This window comes from Argiope bruennichi, chromosome 4 (assembly GCF_947563725.1).
Source record: "Argiope bruennichi chromosome 4, qqArgBrue1.1, whole genome shotgun sequence".
Taxonomy (NCBI): Eukaryota; Metazoa; Arthropoda; class Arachnida; order Araneae; family Araneidae; genus Argiope; species Argiope bruennichi.
The window spans coordinates 137,775,632-137,796,609 of NC_079154.1; the positions used below are offsets into that span (position 1 = coordinate 137,775,632).

Below are 20,978 nucleotides of genomic sequence, written 5' to 3' on the forward strand. Positions count from 1 at the left end.
GGGAAATTACTTTCCCTTTTCTCTCTCGAGTAATTTGAAGATATAGTGGCCTTCAATCGCATATGGAATTGCTGTTTTTGTTTACCCTCATAAGCGATCATACATTAGATGATTAAACAGGGCAGTTTAATGGTTTGAAGAGAAAATAATTGGATTGCAAAGGTTTATATTAAAAGTATGCATATGGTGCATTTCCATCAATTAATTGAGAAACATTTTTAAAAAATCTGTACTTGTAGTTACAACCTATCGATATTCAAATAACCCAGTATGTGGGTACTTGTGTGTAATTTTAGGAATTGAATTGTTCCAATAAAATTATATATCAGAGACCAAGTTATGCAAATTCATTTAATTGAATAGAAAATTACAAAAGTTCATAAATATTTGAGTGAAGTAATTTCATCTGAAATTCAATGATGCATTGTTCTCAAGACTTCTATCTAAGAAAAGATAAATGAAATTTGAAAAAATAAAGCATAACATTTTTTTTTCACTTAAAATACAATCATGTATTAATACATTTATACAAACATCTAAAATATGTCAAAGTTTTCAATAAAAGTATAATGATAAACTAATATTTTATTATTGAAAAATAATAAATATGGGATTTGAAAATTTTAATAAGGCGTAAACACATAACTTTGGATTTTAATTCCTGTTGAATGTGAATTTTCAAACTATATGGCATTATAAAACTAAGATTTAATAGTTCTTTCAAAGTTCTAATAAAAACAAAATTTGAAATATGACACTATGCATGCCATTTGTCTTTGGAAATTTATTAAATTTTATGCATTACATTACAAGAATTATCACATAATTTACAAGTGCTACAGTGCACAAAATATATAACATACACTGTCAATTGCAATATGTATAATATAGCAAAAATACTAGTATTTAATAATAAAAGTAAATTTTGGAGTCGGGAACAGTAATAAAATAAATAGAATTGAAAAACTTCAAATGTAGATATTTCATATACCAGAATTAAAGCTTGGAAACATTAGGTTCATGATCTCATTGGTGTAATGTAGAATTTTAAAGAAGGGAATGCCTTGGATACGGATCCAATATGATCTGATCGTAGTTCAAAAATGTGAGATCTTCCAAAATACTTCGAATTGGGACTTTAATCTAACAAAGGTAGTATTAAAATAAAATGTTTATCAAGTTTATGAAAGCATACTAAAAAATTTAATAACATGATATAATTTTTCTCCATTTATTATTGCCAAACCTATGTTTTCAGACTATTTCTTAAAATGAATTTTTACTGAAAAATTTTGTTTACAAATAACATATATTTCATCAATCTTTGAGATGTTAAAAATGAGTACCTTGAATGCCTTAGGATAAACCTTCAATTTCTCCAGTATCTGCATCAATATCTATATCATAAAAGCATGGTCTGGTCGGCAGTCCAGGCATTGTTGTTACCTTGGAATAGTAAGAAGACATGGAAAGTGTTAAAATATCGAAATAAAAATAAAATAGATTGTCAGAGATAGTTAAATGTTGCAATTGTAAAAATATTTCTTATCCATAGTTTTTCGGTTGAACAGTAGCAGCAGCATAATATTTTTTTGTGTTTCGACGAATTGCTAATCTTGCTATGACAGTTTTTTTATTGCAAATTTGAAAGAGAATTTTTTACACATACTAATTTTGTATTTTTATATTTTGGATATAATTAAATAGTTTAAAATTAAGTCTGATTAATTTTTAGTAAAAGAGTTTTTGTATCTCCACCTTTTCTTAAGAAAGATATTGATACGGAAATTATATTTCTGTGTATAATGATATAGCAAATTATGCATTTTCATTGTAAGGAGAAGGAAACAATGTAAACTAAGAATTTTCCACCCATTCATTAGTATAAGTTACAAGTCGTAGGAGATGAATCCAAATAACTGAATATTCAAATATATATTCAAGCATTAATTTTTTTTTCTCCATTTCCAGTAAAATGAAATATTTATCATCATAATAAATATTTTGTTGCATTTCTTTTCTGCACCAAATGTCATTTTATTTAAAATATATACAGATATAGGTGAAGCTTTTTAGTATTGTTTCTAGATATTCTCAATATAAGTGTCAGAAATATCAAACAATGAACAAGTGCTTCCATTAATTTTTTATCTTTGTTATGTCAATGTGTAACCTTAACTTCTCATTAATGCCTTCAAATAGTTGAAAGAAATTTATGTTATTAATGCCCTTTCATTAAAGGAATAAAATGTTAGTTTGAATATTGCAGACTTCTTTAATAACAAACTCATCTGTTAAACATGCTTAGTTTGTTTATGCATAAAAAAAGCTCAAAGATGCAGAAGAATTGTATCAATGCTGTATCGGAATCCTCTTCTTATTGAAAAAAGAAATTCAAAGACCTTTTTAGAAAGTTCAATAAAATTTAGGTGGGGGGGGGGGGGAGGAAAGTAACAAATTTTAATAAATTTCCCACTCGTTTTATTTTTTTTAATACATGATGATTTTCTTGTTTATTACTTCTAAATGCTGCTTAACGGTGGAGCACTAAGATTTGTCATGTTCATATTCAGTTAATAAGCTTAAACTTGAGTTCAAAGTAGGTTTCGAGATCACAATGCAAGTGCCTTTAGTGCTAACCATCATACAGCAACTACTTGATGTTAATTTCAATTAATTTTCAAAATTTAGTTAAAAAATGTTTAATTCCATTAGAATTTTTTAACCTTTCTTTTGAACAGAGCTTAGCAGAATGAAAATGCAAGACAAATACAAATTCAGAAATCTTTATTTTTTAAACTACACTGTTAAAGCTTCAATATCTAAAACTATTTGATTTTGTTATACACTAAAAATCTCTATTATTTTCAACTAGTTTGTTTGCAGATTTCTGTAATTTTTGTTCTTTTTTATTTTAAATCATTTAGTTTATTTGCAATGTGTTTCCTGTTCTTACGTGTTTCACCATTTTGGAATTGTAATCTTCGCTTGTTCGGTTTTTTTAACATATTCAGAACTGGTATTTTTCTACATATACAAGTTCTTTTGTGATTTAAAATTCTCCACTCCATCGTATTTTTAAAAAATTAAGCTGAAACCAAATGTTTTACAACATATATTTCTTTACATTTTTCAACCTCAATATTTTTATTTAAGAAAAATTCACTTTCAACTATGATTTCTGGCCACAGGATTGTATCATCTGAATCTTAATTACTTCCTACAGTTTCTGACAAGACTCGACATTTTCAGTATTTTGATGAAAATTTGTCCATTCGATTTTTGGAATAGCTCCTCAAATTCTACTGAACTGCAACTACATCAATTCCATTAAAATAGAATCGCATTCTTTTTCTTGTAGATGCTTTGTAATTCATAAGAACAGACAGAATGGCTTGCTTCTTGTTATAGCAGGGTATGTCTGGCTATTCGCAGATCTGAACCACTCATACTTCTGGCAAACATACAGTTGAAAAGAAACCTATCCAAAACTTTACAAATAAAAGTATATATTAATTACAGTACACTCTCGAGAATCCGGCCGAGTTTCCTTTTATTGTAATTAAATGAGGAATGCAAGGCTTGCATTGGCAACATTGCCAAGGAAGTGGAAGTCTGCTACGATCTTACATGTCGTGTGCAAAATACAAATTGTGACAGGAAAAGAGCAACGTTCTGCTCGCTGTTCATTCTTTCGTCAGTGTGAAACGGATCTCAATTGTTGCCGCTGCACAATGACATACATTACGTACAATGTTCGTAAATTGCTCTTGGGGTATGCTTTAATATTTTTCTAAGTGCACCACAATGAAGATTTCAAAATGGGTGATAAACGAAAAAATGTAGTGACTATGGAGAAGTAATTACACGCTATACAGCGACTAGTGTAACAGCAAAAACCAACTACTTTTATGATTCAATGGGCCGTGTTCGCATTCTGTTTGCCTTGAGATAAATGGAGGACTTAGTACTCAATAAAAAGTGAGGAAATACCTATTTATAACAGTGAGTTTTGGTATAAAAACTGTCTTTGGTATTGGTGGGCAAAGAAATGAGTTCATAGAACTCCAGCCTATCCGACTTTTTTTGTTATCCGGCCTACCCTTCTGCCACATTAGGCCGGATACTTGGGAGTGTATTGTGCTAACACATTCAAAATGTTGGTTATTTTTCAGAAATTCTTTTCTTTTTTCTTATCAGTGTAATATGAGCCCCTATGCTGCTCTCCCTCCCTCCCTCGCCTGCAGATGACAGTAGTGTGGCGACTAGACGAGGAAGCATGCAAGTGAGGCGAAAAGGTTGAAGGATAATAGACATTCCGTGTCCGCATAAAGGACAACCAGCCCTATATTTTTATTCTTTTCTTCATGTTCGTGTCCGACCATTAAAATGTAAGAAAGACAACGTATAGTCTTCTTTTGATTGAGAACACCCCACGGAATAAGACCCTACATTAGTAAATCTCTTCTAGCATTTTTACCTTGAAAGAATTTAGTATTAATTTTTCTGATATCGACAATCTTTATTTGAAAAATCAAAGAAATGCTATTTAGTTTTTGAGCCTTCAAGAGCATCAATTTTCATAACACTAAAAGTTTTCAAACAGCCATTTATAATCTTTTTAATATCTTGTTTTAAAAACGGTATGTAAAGATGGTTGAATAATTTTGATCGATGTCAAGAAAAGCCTCTTGTCTGATACATAGGATCTTTTTCTGTATTTAGACTTCGATGTTATAAAATTACCCTTTATAACATACAATACCAAATTGTGTCTCAATTTGTTTGCTGGTTTAACATTAGATGCATTCTCCAGATACTTGGACATCCCATGAATCAATGATATTTTAAGAAGTTTCTTTCTTTTTCGTTCTCTAAAGTATAAACTTCTCTTCTTGGTAGTGATTTTTTAAAAATTAATAATACACAGATAAAAAAAAAAAAAAAAACGGTTCAAAATCCCATGTAGACTACAACTACCCACATTTATTAACAAATTTGAAAATTCTTTTCAAATTTGCTTATTCAATAAATCAAAAGTTTCCAATTGATTCATGTATATTCAATGAGATAGATATCCAATTCCACTTTTTTCCCATTGAATACAAAAGTCTCGTAAAATATCATTGGTTGGGGAATGGCTTGTAGTCTCATATCTAGTTTCAATCTTTCTTATTGTTTGTTTTTTCATTTCAAAGCAGCAAATGTAAAATCATTTGCCTCGTTTCAAAGTTTTGCTGAATGCTCATCAAGCATTAGACTATATAAATTAAGATCAGTCACTCTTAAATAGAACACCATGAATGTATGGAACAACACCATCCTAGATCCTAGCACGAAAACGAAGCCCACTTATTCACACACTTCAAAGATCATTTTTTCATCAAAGGCGTAATGATTATAAAACCAAATGCTGAGCCTGTTGGAAATTCCTTCAAATACACACAGAGAAAATAATTGGAGATTGACAACCCTCCTGTATCAACAAACGTTTTCTGTTGGAGGTATTCTTGAATTGTTACGAAGCCATTTTACTGGCTCTTGAAAACAGGTCTTTAAGTTTGCACCCGAATATGTTACCGTATTAAGGATGGCATGAGAAAATCAGAACATCGAATGTTAAGAATGCCTAATTACAGACGGAATAAAATTTTAGCTTAGTCCTGTTTTAAAGCAACACTAGGGCTATTTTGGGACGGACCTCGTACTTTTGAACCGCGGTCAGATGTTGAGGGCGACACCTGAGCTGGCACCCCCCCCCCCCTCTCCACACCACACCACTTCAGCGGGAGGACGTTTGGCCCGGATGGATTTAGCGTGCACCAAACCCCCTTATATGACGGTTTTACGGTGGAATTGAGTCTCGAACCTGAAACCCATCGGTTGCGAAGCCGAGACCTTATTACCATACCCCCATATATATATATTTTAGAAAATGAAAAATACTTAATTTTTAAAAAAAAATTGAGTGGAATTTTTATAATTCCATTTAAAGATGAGTTAAACAGAAGGAAGTATCTAGTGGCAATTTTAGATTGATAGCTGTATTATTTTTCAAAACTTTCACCTTTGTTGAAAAACACATGGTATCAAAGAATTAATATTAAGTACTTTTCTATTAATCTGAATAAGCGAATCGAAATAAAAGAAATCTATTAAAAATGTTGTTCTATGATTTCAAATAGTATAAGAATTGTCAGAAAAAAACCAGTGAAATAAAATTTAAGGATGAAAAAAATTATTACTTCATGGCGATTAGTTTTCGAGGGGGAAAAAAAATCCTTTATGTAATAATGTTTCCGAACGCAATGGTAATAATAAAATGCATTCTGGTTTAACAATTGAGACAAAATGGTAATTTCAAATTTAATTTTCACCAATTTTTTTTCTTTCTGAAAACTGGTAATTAAAATGCCATCTGAAATTGCACAACATTTTTCGTAAAGGTTGTTTTTTGTTTTTTTTCGGTCCGCGAATCGTAAAATAAACTGGCTGCAAATTTCGCTTATTTTTCAAATACTTTTCAAAGACCTAACTCAAGTAATTGTTCGGGGCTAAGATCCAAGTTTTAAAACTAAAGAACTAAAGATCTCAGTTTTAAAAGTAAATACAATTAAATTAATAGTAAATAATTATTTAAATTTCGCAAGTAAAAAAAAACTATGTAAAATTAATCAGTTGATTAATTTTACTGGTTGATAAAAAATTAATCCCACCGTTGGTCGGGTTTGATCTATTTTGTATTCTAAGTACTCAAAATTCTTGTTTTTTTTTTTTTTTTTTTTTTTTTGCAACAATTCCATTCAATAATTTTCATTTGACCTCTCCCATGTCGTCTGATTTCTCAGCCAGCTGCAAAACCCCTCGGTTCTTTTATCTTCATACTTTAAAGAGCTTAGCAACTTTTGGGATTCCACTCCTCGGCGAGAACAGAAATTCTTTCATATCATTAATTTCATTGCCATGATCCGAAGTACCATTATCTCCTTTTCGGTGCCACACAGCATTCCTTCAGGTTCCTTCCTCTGGTAGAAATGGGATTCAGTAATCTTGAATGACGTCACATATTCAACCATTTGAAAATTAGTGCAAGTTAAACGAAACATTGCATAGCAATTAAATTAATGTCAAGGTGTCAGTGGCGGATTTCCGCACAGGCTTAAAGGCATTCGCCTCATGACTTGAGACCTGGGGCGCCTCAAAATCTATATCGTAGGTCTGAATTAGCAGTAATTATTTTCATTGAATACAACTTTTATTCCCGCCTTACTCGAAAAAAAAAAAGAAAAAATGAAAAAACAGACTCAATGAAAATGAAGAGTCAAATGAAACATAGCGGGAAATACTATGAATGAAAGAAAAAAAAATAAATTCAAAAGTAGTTAGATTCGGGAAATTTCTAAGATATAAAAAACTATAAAATATTGAAAAAGAAACCCGGAATATCAAAACCCTTTATTCCAAATAAACTGCAATATGATTAGCAAAATCATACGATTTGAATAGTATTAACAACTGAGGGAGATACGGTATACCGGGAGGATATAAACGGATTTTTTCCCCCGAAATAAATGAGAAATTATATTTTATTAACAATAATAGTGTACTCGAATGCATTATAATTAAAATGAACTTTCTGTAAAATTGCAGAACATTCCTCTTAAAATTTATTTATTTCAAATTTGTTGCAGATCTGTGTGATCCATTTTTTTTTTTCTTTTCGTTGGGTAACTGACTCACAAGTAAACAAGCATTTTCGTTTCCTGTCGTCTATATTTCCATTAAAGCATTTTATTCTCACGAGATTTTCTTTTCGCTGGATTTTTGAAGATGCTAGCTTCTGTACACATTTTTAAAGTGTAAGGATAAACAAATGCAAAATGATTTTTTTAAAAAAATTCATACAGTGAGCAAAAAAAAAAAAAAAAAAACATACATAATAATAATGACAGTATTAAATTGCATAAGGATTAAATTGCTTTAAATTGAATACAAATATATTTTATTTCTATTTCAGCTAAATGAAATTTTTATATGTTTGACTTCTGTTATATAATTTTACAATGCCACATGGCACATAAAATACAAATATTAGCTCAATTAAAATTGATTTTACAACATTTATATTAACTCTTTAAAGGGCCATTTTTTTCTGGTCATATTATGTTAAAATATTTTTAGGTTTGAAATTAGAATAAGAAAAGGGATTTATTTACCTTATTAGATAAATTTAATTTGGTTAAGTAATAATTAAGTATCAAATCAAGACACATCATTTTCAGTAAAATAAAGAACTAAAGCATCTAAGTTTTTGTCTTTCTAAAAAAATTTGTCAGAACTTATGCCAACCTACATAAATTCATACGAAGATTGATAAATATGGTGGGAAGCATACTTCCCATGACCCTAGAAAGGGTTAAGAGAAATATGGAAATGTTCTAATATACTTAAAATTTTCTTTAATAATCAAGAAAACTACCTTTTTTTTTCAATCACTTGAATAAACCAAAAGGTCAAGGATCATGAAAGCTTTGTCAAAGTGTCCTCAGAAATTTTTTCCCAAGCGTCTTTGATAGCAAACACAAGATCCTGTTTGCATTGATCTTGCGTGTCATATTTATAAACTTCACGAATTCCATAAACTTTTGATCAAATTCAGATATTGACCCCAGTCAATCAAGTAAATTCACAGAATTAGCTTCAAACCAGTGTTTTGCGCTCTTGCACTAAAGCACTGCTCTGTTGGCCAATGAAGTAATTAGAGGCGATTATTCATCATTCATTTTTCTGGTCAGCTCCCCCCCCCCCTTGCAATCATTCTTTTCTGCGGAATCTTCCGTTTTTTCTGCCATACATTCTAGGATTTTTTACCGTTTTAGATCTCTTGATTCTTTTCGATATTTCCTAACCCGATTAATCCACATGTTCGAAAAGTAACAATTTTACCGTTTTCATAGTCCGAAAGATGTGTTCCTTTGGACATCGTTAAAAATTCACAAAAAAATTTAACGAGCATAAAATGTGTTTCACAAACAAATGTTTATACCTGGAATTGTCATTTTCTATTTTCAAATATCCAAATTTTGCAATAACTATGTAAAAAAAAAAAAAAAAAAAAAAAACAATGCCCTAGTACTTTCTTCCAATATCATTTGGATTTAAACTTCAAAATGTAAACTTAAGTATTACTTAGTTTACGCAAGAAGTAATTTAATTTTATTCCTATTTTTACCTCAGAAATGTGCTCGTAAACAAGATTGCAGATTTGGCGGTTTTTTGCATACTTTTTTCGCGCACTGTAAGCAGTATTATCTAGCATTTACATTCCCACATCTTTGCATTCTAAACAACATTTTTTTTTGTCCCTTTAAATTTCAGGTATTTTTATTTATGTAAGTAGCTCCCAATATTCTTCCCGCCCTTCTTAACCACTCTTTTACTGGACCTTTAAAAAGTAAAAGAGGGGATAGTATTGTGGAATTTAATTGAATACTTTTCTCCCCATTAACGCTCATTTAGCTACAAACTGAGGAATAGCAATGCTTTCATAAAGGAGCTACAATTAACACAAAAAAAGTTATGTCGAAATATATAAATTTAAATGGCACTCTCTTTAAAATTTACGCAATTCTTAAACTATTCATTTAAAGATATTAAATACTTACATTATATTGCAAACACGTTTATAAAACAGATTATGCCTGCATCTGTGAGTTTTAGTTACATTTTTTAACAACCAAAAACTAATTAAGAAATTTATAATGCTTTGCTGGTAGTATTCGCCAGTTAAATCCCTTAAAAGACAATGCAATAATTTTATTAGTAGAATAATTAGTGATTGCAATTTCAGTAAAGTCTCTCTATATTGTTCGAACAAAATAAATAAATAAAATTGTATTACATGTTTTTAAGTTTAAAGTATATATACAACCAATGTCCCCGCAGCAATTCCAATAGAGTGTTAAAAATTAAACTTCCTGCAATATTTGAGTGACCTATAAGAAAATTATTAGTCAGACATTTCAAAATGAGGCATTATACATTGAAACCAGCAGGAACAGTCTGCCCTAAGTTTCTCGCACACTCTTTAATAGAGGCGACTTTGTGTCTTTTACGCATTTTTTCCCAATCGTTTGAAACACAAACAAACAGAACTACAATGGTAGCCAGAAAATCACATGCCAAAATTGATATATTTTGTCTTTTCTTTTTGTTTTTGAGTTATTCCATTTACATGTTTTTGAAAGTACATGAAAATCTTATTGAATTTAGCTCAAATTTTGTTCGGTATCTACAATATAGATGCTAAATCTGCGCACCAAATTTTATCCATCTAGCTCTTTTCATTTCGTAGTTATAGTGTTAAATTATATTCGAAGGGCAGGTCAGGTTTGGTAATTGTAAGTCAAATCATCTGATTGTAGAGCCCCAACGCGTACAGATACACACGCATGCACATTCATGTTTATAATTAGACAACAACATTTTTGCTTCATTGAATTTAGATGAAAGGTTCTCTTTAAATATTACGCATATACTCACAGCTCCCAATAATGGATACACAAATCCAGCACCAGCACTAAGTTTCACATCTTGAATTGGAATGGTAAAATTCTTTGGCACACCTTTTTTGGCTGGATTATCAGAAAGCGATAATGGTGTTTTGGCCATGCATATTGGCAAATTACCAAATCCCTAGGAGACATTATTATATAAATATATATTTATTTACAAAAAAATTTTTAAAAATAAAACAACACACATTGAAGATTTTGAAACGTTTACCTGTTTTTCTAATAGTTCCAACTTCTCTTTAGAATTACCTTTAAATTCAATACCATCAGCCCCATAGATTTGTTTAGCAATTATTTCAATTTTCTGTTCTAGAGAAGACTTCCAAAAAAAGAAGAAGAAAAAATCAGTGCATTTAAAATAATTCATCAGAAGATATTAAAGATAAACAATTACGTGATTTTAAAAAATTAGTTTGCTTTATCATAATAGCGATACATAGAAGTCATAACATTAAGTTTCACTCATCAATTCTCTTATAAATGAACCAAAAAGATATCTAGCATTCAGAAATATTTATTATTTTAGTTGCTGTTGGAAGTATTCTTGTAAGAAAATATCAAGTAATCTGTCAATGGACTGAATCGTTGGATGAAAATAGTTTAAGGTTCCTTTAATTTGTTAAAAAATATTTTCGAATTAACTTCTCCACAAACTTCATTTTAGAAGAGTTTTTTTTTTTTTTTGAGATACAATTTTGGGTAAAAAATCATTTGGACATAATGATTAAATGATCTTATCACTAAGCAAATCATCATTGCGCAGTGGACATGCTTGTCACTTCATCAGACAGACTGGAAACAAAAAAAAAAAAAAAACAAAAAAAAAAAAAAGTCGAATTTAATAAAATAATGAAATGTGTCAAATATAAGCACCCATATTTGGTTTGGTTTGTTTGTATTTTTCTGGTACAAGAGCCATCTTTGGCTAAACTGCGCCATTCATGAGGTAAAGAAGAGGTTAAATTTTCTTTAAAATTTAAATTTATGAATGGTTATACGAAAACAATAAATTAGTTAAAATATACTGGAAACAGTAGCAAATGGATATGTATTTAAAATGAAAAAAAATTAAAAGGTTTAAACACTTGAAAAATTTAAATGCATGGTAAAAATTTAATAGCGTATAAAAATTTAAAAATGTTTGGATGGTGGTTCTCTCCCAATAAATCAGTGAGAGTTAACGATGATGAGTGAAAAAATTGGTTACGATGAATATTAAAAGTAGGGCATTCGATTAAAATGTGATGAACTGTAAAATCTGTGCGACATGTGGAGCACATAGGTGCTCTGTCACCGAATAGTAGGTGCTTGTGGGTGAACCGAGTATGCCCTATACAAAGGCGTGTTAATATAACATCATTCCTACGCACAGGTAAGACTGGCTACAAGCTTATAAAAGGTTTAACTGAATGCAATTTATTGTTCCTGCGTAAATCCCATGTTTCTTGCCATAGAGAAAATGCTCGACACGCAACGGATTTCTTTGCATCACAATATGGTATTCTGCGATTCGAGAAACAAGTGACAGTTTTTGCAGCTTGGTCTGCCTGCTCGTTGCCAAGAATTCCTATATGACCGGGGCGCCAGCAAAATAAAATGTGGTAGCCCCTACATTGAAGAGTTTGCAAAAGTTCTAAGATTTCAACAGCAACTGGATGCATATCATAAGTGAAATGGAAAAGAGTTTCCAGTGAACTCATACAGTATATATGCAGAACAGTTTCTGAGTTGAAACTGAAATATTATGAAGGGCCTGTGCAATTGCCACCAACTCGGCTGTCAAAACTGAAAAGGATTCATGCAGACGGACACTGTTTATGTCGGACCAGATACAATACCACATCCAACATGTCCATCTGTTTCTGAACCATCAGTAAAAATGGGCGTGTACGAGGAATATTGATATCGATGAGAACAAAAAAGTTGCTGGAAAATGACTGGAGTAGTTTTATCTTTCACAAACCCAGAGAAAGGATTCAAAAAGGAAAACTTGGGAATATCCCATGGTGGGAAGATAAGAAAATCAGCAGGTTCAATGGCAGGCAAATTAAGTTCCGAAATTTCGGTTATTTTTTTAATTCTCTCACAGAAGGGAAGGGTGTGAGAGGGCCGAGCATTGTAAATCCTTTGGAGCGTTTCCGGAATAGTCATGTGAGCAATGGGATGTTGGGAGTGAGATTGCGCTCGGAAATAGTATTGCATAGAAAGTTTTCCGCGTCGCAGGTTCAGAGGTAATTGTTGGCATATGACATAAAGGCTTTCTACAGGCGATGTATGGAAGGCCCCTGAGCATATCCGCAGAGCAGAATGATGCACAATATCCAATCGTCGTAAAGTAGTAACATTGGCAGAGCCATATACCAAACATCCATAGTCAATCCGTGACAAGACAACGGCTTGATATATACGGAGTAGCGATGAACGATCGGCTCCCCAATACATGCGGGAGAGTACTTTGAGGATATTAAAAGAGATCTTTCGATCTCTTCCGAAGATCTGGTATATGTGGTAGGAAAGTGAGTTTGCGATCAAAAAGCACTCCTAAGAAACGTATCCCATTAACGACAGGTACTGGATTGTTCTGTATAGAGATTGACGGTTCAGGGTGAATGCTTCGCTTTTTACAGAAATGAACGCATCTACTCTTTTCAGCTGAAAGAGTATGTCCATTGTAATCACACAAAGCAACTAATTTTGTAATAGCGGTTTGAAGTTGCCTCTCAATTAAATGCATATTAGAACCCTGACACGAGATCTGCAAATCATCAACATATAAATTTCCTTGCACGGATAGTGGTAAGTGGTTAAGAATGTCACTGAAATGAATGATAAAAAGTGTAACACTGAGAACGCTCCCTTGCGGTAAGCCATCAGCTTGTGTAAAAAAATCTGAAAGTAAATTGCCCATACGTACTCGAAAGATTCGAGGTTAAAAAATTTCGAATAAAAACAGGGAGATTGCCCCTAAAATCCGAATCAAAAAGTCACTGAAGGATTCCATAACTCTATGCACGGTTGTATGCCGTCTCTATGTCGATGAAAATGGAGACGAGATGCTCCCCGAGATGGTTTCTTCGCACAAAAGCATTGCGAATTCGGGTATCTAGATGGACGATACTGTCAACAATTGAGCGACCCCTTCGGAAGCCACTTTGCATTTGTGTAATGCATGCTCGTTTCTCCAATTCAAAGATAAGACGGGCATTGACCATACGCTAGTATTTTGCAAAGAACACTTGTTAAGGCGATAGGTCTGTAGTGCATAGTGTTTGCAGGGTCTTTTCCTGGTTTCAAAATGGGAATCACGAGCGCTTCTTGCCATTGATATAGGAAAGTTTGCTCATTCCATATTCTGTTGAACAGATGCAGGAGATTAAAGAGATATACCTCATATAAATGGCGCAGCATACTATTTGTGACTCCATCTGGACCAAGACTAGTATCATGTGCTAGGGATATAGCTTTTTTCAGTTCAAATATCTTGAACTCGCAATTATATGGAAGAGTATTGCGGATTTGAAAGTTCAATATCCGTCGTTCTGAGCGAGTCTTGGTCGTCATAAATTTGGAATTATAAGAAGTATCGGAAGAAACTTGGGAAAATGTCTGTCCTAAAATATTGGCAATGTCTAATGGAGAAGAATATGTTATGCTTCCAGATTTTAGAATTGATAAAGAAAACTCCTGATAAATTCCATTGGCAGCCTATATTTTCTTCCAAAGCTGTTTACTTGTGATATGAGATGTAATCGATGAAATGTCTTTGACCCATGATTCCCTTTCACTACGTCGACGAATGCAACGAGCAAAGGCTTTGGCTTTTTTGAATGCTACAAGATTTTCTGTAGTAGGGTACCTTCTAAATTTGTTCCATAATTTTTTTGCTGTTGTTTGTGCTGTTGTTGCTGTCACGGCAGGCAACATTCCACCACGGCCTTCGAAATTTCAGATATGTCTGTAGTATTAACCATATTTTCAGTGATTTCTGCCATTTGTGTGAAAGCAGTCCAATTTGCCCGTTCAAATAGGAAACGCTGTGGAAACTGAATGTCACGACCTCTATAAGCATGTGAGATTATTAATGGGAAATGATCACTGTTATAAAGATCCTCATCGACTGTAAAATTTAATAGTGGCAAAAGTCCTGGGGAACAAATGGCCAGATCAATACAGTGAAATGTGCGTGTGGGCCCATGGAAATATGTTTTCTCCTCGTCATTGAGAAGACAGAGGCAATTATCGGAAACAAATTGCTCAATCTGTCTCCCACGAGTATTCGTACTCCCCAAAACCCACAAGGTACTGTGTGCGTTGAAGTCACCCATTATCAGTGAAGGCGCTGGTAGCTGGCTCACCAGGTTGCAGCAGATTAATAACATCATGAGGTGGCAAATAGATACAGCAGACTGTGACCAAAGATCGAGTATGAATCTGTACAGCCACAGCCTGTGGGGAAGTATGTAAAGTAAAAGGGGTGCTCGGATAAAGGTTTGATGTTAAGATACAGGCATCGCTTGAATTATTCATTCCACTCTCTGTATCTTTCCGAACACAGTTGTAGCCACGAAGTTTAAATGGGGTATTGGACTTCAGCAAAGTCTCTTGAATTCCAATGCAGACTGGATGAAAAGTGTTAGAAATGTTCTTTATGTCTTGCAATTTGGAGCAGATGCCGCGACAGTTCCGGGAAATGAAAGTACCCATTAAGTGATTTTTGTTGCATCAGAACTAGTTGGAGCATTAGATTGAGTTGGCGAAATATCACAACTTATTCTCAGATCTTCATCCTGTTCTTCAGATGGATGCAGAGAAATGAGATCAGGGCCTTTGGAGCCCCCCCCCCCCGAAAATAGACGTTAAGTCTTTATGGGCTACGCCTTGTGACGCCAAACCCAAAGCAACAGAATTATGAATAAGAGATTTTTTTTTTTTTTTTTTTAATTTGGAGGGTAGCGCTTTTGGTGAAAGACCGCGCTTTGAGAGTTTCAGAGCGAGAGATTTTTGAGATTTAAATTTCAAAGTAGTTTTTTGAAATTTAGGTGTTTCTGGAACAGTATTTTCAGATTGTTTCGAATCAGAGTTGGAGGAGTTTTCAGGTGATTGATTTTTGCTAATATTTTTATCAATTTTTCCTTGTGTCGCAGAGGCATAACTTATACCAGGTACCGGTTCTGTGCTGTGACTCTGCGTCTGGCCTCAGGATATGACATATTTTCTTTAAACTTCACAGCTACAATTTGCCAACGAGGACAGGAGCGGGAATAAGAAGTATGATTGCCAAAACAGTTAACACACTTCTCTTGTGCGCCACACTGCTGACTTTCATGCTCTTTCTCAGCACAGCGGGCGCATGTGAGTGTCCCGCGGCAGGCAATTTTAGCGTGACCAAACCTCTGACATTGGAAGCATCGTAGCGGATTTGAGATGTATGGTCTCACCGGTAATCTCATGTAACCAGCTTTGATATACTCGGGTAATTTAGGCCTGTGGAATGTGAGAATTAGATGCTTCGTAGGAAAGAGTTTTCCGTCTCGACGAACAAAAATACGTCGTACGTGTGTTACTCACTTAAAAGCTAACTCTGCAGTGATTTTTTCAACGGTTTCATTAAAAAGTTCTCCACAAGTTATGACTCCTTTGCAGTTACTCATGGAAGAATGAATAAGAAGGTCACCTACACCTACAAGAAGGTCAAATGAGGGTAGTTTACGGATCGACTGAACCTCTCCGAGAGACCCGGTAATAGTCTTTTCGACAAGAAATGGTGAAACAGTGTGGAAAGTTTCTTTCAAATCAGAAGTACGATGTATAATAAAAAAAGTGTCAAAATGGTTATCAGTAAATTTTTTTGGTTTCATTTGTTTCCCACTTAAGGGACCCTTTTTGGAATGACCCATGCAAGGAAGAAAAAAGCTTCGGATCCCGGCGGCACCGAAATCAACAAGGGAAGGCATTAACTGGCTCTGGTAAATACTAGCCTTAGCACTTACCCTAGTGCTGGCCAGAATCTATACGCTCAGGGCCACCTTCAGGAACGTTGACTACCCTTAACGTCAAGTCCCAGAGAATGACCCTTTCACTTGATCCCTAGCAAACTAACCAAATTGTTAGGTTACCACCGAATTGATGCACCGGGGACCACAGTGCACCACCCGTCTAATGACTCGCCACGCACTGCAAACACGTGGGGGTATTTGCTGTCCATGAGAATCAAGAAGCAAACAGAGTGGCGACAGCTTCTCATGGAAAGCTCCCTCGCCTACTCTGGAGGGAAAGAAGAAAAAAGGAGACAGCAGAAGGCGCAGTGGAGAGTAAACAAAAAGAGAGTAAAGATCCCTGGGTACCTCGGGATTGGGACACCCGTACTCACCTGAAGAAGGTGAGCCCCTGAGGGGATAAGCACCCAGAAGTAAAATAAGTATGATCAATTGAACAATAAAATGATACAAAACGTTGTCGAAATATTAAATATATTGTACAGTCATTACATAAAAGAAAAACTAACCGATTTCAAAAAGGATTCGGAAAACACTGAAATCTGCAGAAATGTGACATACCTGTCTTATTATAAATTATTATAAATTATATATATATATATATATATATATATATATATATATATATATATATATATATATATATATATATATACATTATTTGTTGTGAAGCATGATGCAGTTTTGAAGACAGTGAAGAAACTTTTTTCTTTTTAAATTCTTTTTAATCCATCGGGAAAGCATAATTATTTACAAGCAGAGACGCGGACAAGACGTCCGCCACAGCGCAGTACAAAAGCCGAAGTGGGGAAGAAAGGGCCGAAATAAATTATCCCTCGCCTTATATAACCTTAGATTTTGATAGGGATTTCTGACGCATGTCAATCACCTGTAAGGGAAACACAGGGATCTTTTAAGAAAGAATGAGCTTACTGAACATTTTTTACTCCTTCACGCCGAGCGTGTGAAAGTATCGGCGTTTAGTCGATTCAGCAATTTTATAAAGCTTATCTTGAATTAATTAAGTAGAGAAAGTGGAATTGGATCACGAAATAAGAGAATATTTTAGAATGAAGTTACTATGGGCTAAATTAAGATAAAATATTGGAAATTAATTAAATTGAAATTAAGAATTTAATATATATATATATATATATATATATATATATATATATATATATATATATATATATATATATATATATATATATATATATACAGGTGGTCATAGAAGAATATTGTACCATTCTTCATGGATATATTGTTTAAATTCCGGGAGAGATGCCACTGAAAGATATCGATTCCAGATTGAATGTTTGAAAATACACCATAACAGTTCGATTATATTGATGTCAGGGGATTGTGTGGGCCAAAGGAGATGCTTCACTTCATCCTCTCGTGTTCATCAAACCACGATTGAATAAATCTGGTTGCATAGATAGGAAAATTACCATCTTGGAAAATTCCTTCTCTGTAAGGAAATAAAGATTGTATCATAGGATGGATCTAGCCAAACTGCAACTTCTCAATGCTTCTCCCAAGCGATTAGGGTTTATACAAAAATCGACTTTTTAAAAAAACGGTTTTCTAATTTTTGTCAAAAAAATAGAATATTGAAAAACCTTTTATTTAATTTATATAAAATAACAAAAAAACAAAATCAATCTCAAAGTCAAAATATTAAAAAAATTAAGAATTGCATATACATATTACTTACACAAAATAATGAAAACTGAAACAAAAATTTCAAATAATATTTACATTATTTTCACTAATTTCGATTTTTCTAAGAAAATAGGATTTTAAAAAACATAAAATGTCCACTGAACGGTGGCTAAGTCTTGTTCTTATTTTGGAAGCAATATTGCCTGAAATTGAAAATTCTCGTTCACTAGCTACTGAGCTTGGTTTTATGGTTTTCATGGCATCAAATAATAAATCTAAGTTTTTTATTCTTTTATTCGTTGACTCAAATAATGAAAATTCAGTTTTCAATGTCTTTGGATTTTTAAGTTTTTCTTCAGGGTCTTCAAGAAACTTTTGAATTCATTTTTCCATGGCTTCTTTTAAAAAAGCATTACTCTGATGAGTAGTTTCTTCGATTTGCTCTTCATCAGAATTGGTTTCCACATAAGAATTCGGAAATATTCTCGACAGTATCTTTCCAGATAACTCAACATTTCGGTTTTTGAAGCAAAAGAAAGTACACAAGATTTCTTCAGAGAACTAGAAATGTACAAATACAACAAAAGAGTTGCTAATTCGACTTCTTTCTTCAATTCGTTCTTCTAAAGCATATAATAATTTCAAACTTATTTCAGTGTTTAAATTTTTCAGTTCATTTAACAGAAATTCATATATACCTTTTCTTGTTAATAAATTGATATCTCGTCGCCTAAGTCTTCAGCCGCTAGACGAATCGGTGCCAACCAATAAAATTCAATATATATATATATATATATATAAGAAGAGAAATATTCAGGTGTTCAGGAAAAACCGGTTTTTTTAAAACCGGGGTTCAAAAACCGTTAAACCTACAAGCGATCTTTCCTTTAAGGTTTATGATTGAGCCAGCAAAAAACCATGACACGGCTATCCATGCCATGACAGATCCACATCCATACTTGACAAATGAAAGGTAACAATCACGATAAAACTTTTAACTCTCCTGTTACGGGAAAAAGTATGAAAGATTATTCATCTGACCGTATAACTGTCTTCCACTTATCAATCAACCAGATCTTTTGTTATGGAGTCACTGCAGGCGACATTTGGCATTAACATCTGTGACAAGTGGCTTGGGAATAGAAGTTCTGCCTATAAATGTTCTGTTTATGAAAGTGCCTCCTAACTGTAATCATTAACACTGGAGAATTCAGATACTGATTGAACATAGTAATCATTTTTCCTGCATTACAATTATTATTAGACATTACAATCCGCTTCAATATCCATCGGTCTCTTTCATTCAGCTTCTTCTATCCACTATTTTGGTTTGCCGAGCTTTTCTTGTGTACTCTGTCATGACTTTAGACACAGTACCTCTACAAAAACTTAAAAGCTGGGATGTTTCAGTCTTCGTTGCTCCAGCTAGTCAGGCTCCTGTAATTTGGCATCTATGAAAGTCAGTGAGGTCCGATATATTATGGTTTTGACAAAATTATAAGATGTATACAATTAAACTGAAACTATTTACTACTACTATATAATAAAAAAAACTAGTAACTGGGATTATATTTTAATATTTACGAAATGTGTTCTTAAATGCTACTTTTATTCACAGGTGTTTCCATCGTTTTGATAACCACTAGTATGTGTGTGAAAATAAATATTTTCCTTTAAAGATATGGATGACCCATTCTTCTTGCAGCAGTAGTGTAATAAAGATAAATGATACCAGGGTCAAAACATGAGTTTTTTTAAAACAAACCATTATCAGTGTCCTGGCAAATTTTAATGCAAACATATTTTTGCTATTTCATCCTATTTAGTTCTTTTTTAAAAAGGTTCAAATGCTCTAATGCTTTATCATCAAAGCGTCCCTAAAGACTAGCACATGGAGTATCTGTAAGTGAAGTAGTGATATTATGAATAGTAATCCATCAGATATTAAAAAAAGATTGGGGTCACAGTATCGGGGAAAATGCTAAACAAAAAATCCTTTAGAGTTTTGATGAGAGGAAACTAAACAATAAATTAGTTCTGAAGATTAGGATAAATCCTCTTCCTCATCATTCAATTCAGTGGTAGTGTCTATTTCTATGTATTGATGAATGTCAATCTTTACTTATGCACTTTTTACTTCACATTTAGATATCCTTGCTGTTTATTTATTTTATATACTGGTAGATTTAGAGACATTTCAATTTCTCAAGTAATAATAAATAGTATTATAGCTAACAGCATTACCCTTTCGATTTTTGAGGTATGAATAGTGTCCAAGTTCCCATAAAAAGCATTAAAAAATCTACTGTAATAATTATAACATATTAGTGTTAATATAATTAGCTAGATTTTGATAAACATAATAAATTTTGATCTATACATAAAGCAGCTCAGTATAGGTTGTTTTGGTCATTTGGTATTTTTTCGGTGCAAGAGCCAACCTAGGCTAAACTGTGCCAATCATATGTTAAAATATAAAACTAGTGATATTAGTAAAAGTTTCAGAAAACTAAATCAATGGTACATATAAAACATAATTAAAATTCTAATGGAAGATGTCATAGTTCGAAAGAGACAAGCAATAAATAAAAGGTAAGGAAATATTAAATAAAAAAATAAAGTGAATAGCTTTTAAAAGTTAAAATTATTTGGCACTTATTTTTCACCCCCAAGTTTTGTAAGATTTAAGATGATGAACAGAAATTGAGGTCATGAAGAGGTTTAAAAGAAAGGCAATGTAGGA

The 20,978-nt window shown here is 32.9% G+C and overlaps 1 protein-coding gene across 3 annotated transcripts in view; it reads right to left on the reverse strand.

Annotated features, from left to right (window-relative positions):
* Nucleotides 1-333: 333 nt before the first annotated feature.
* Nucleotides 334-20,978, reverse strand: part of LOC129966028 (uncharacterized) — a 128,040-nt gene continuing 107,395 nt past the window's right edge. For all 3 annotated transcript variants that reach the window (XM_056080373.1, XM_056080374.1, XM_056080375.1), the window contains 4 exons: nt 10,786-10,893; nt 10,543-10,695; nt 1,347-1,446; nt 334-443 (listed from right to left, as the gene is read on the reverse strand). In XM_056080373.1, coding sequence (XP_055936348.1) covers nt 1,357-1,446; nt 10,543-10,695; nt 10,786-10,893 — 351 coding nt within the window. In that variant the 3' untranslated portion in view covers nt 334-443; nt 1,347-1,356. The remainder of the gene's footprint in view (nt 444-1,346; nt 1,447-10,542; nt 10,696-10,785; nt 10,894-20,978) is intronic.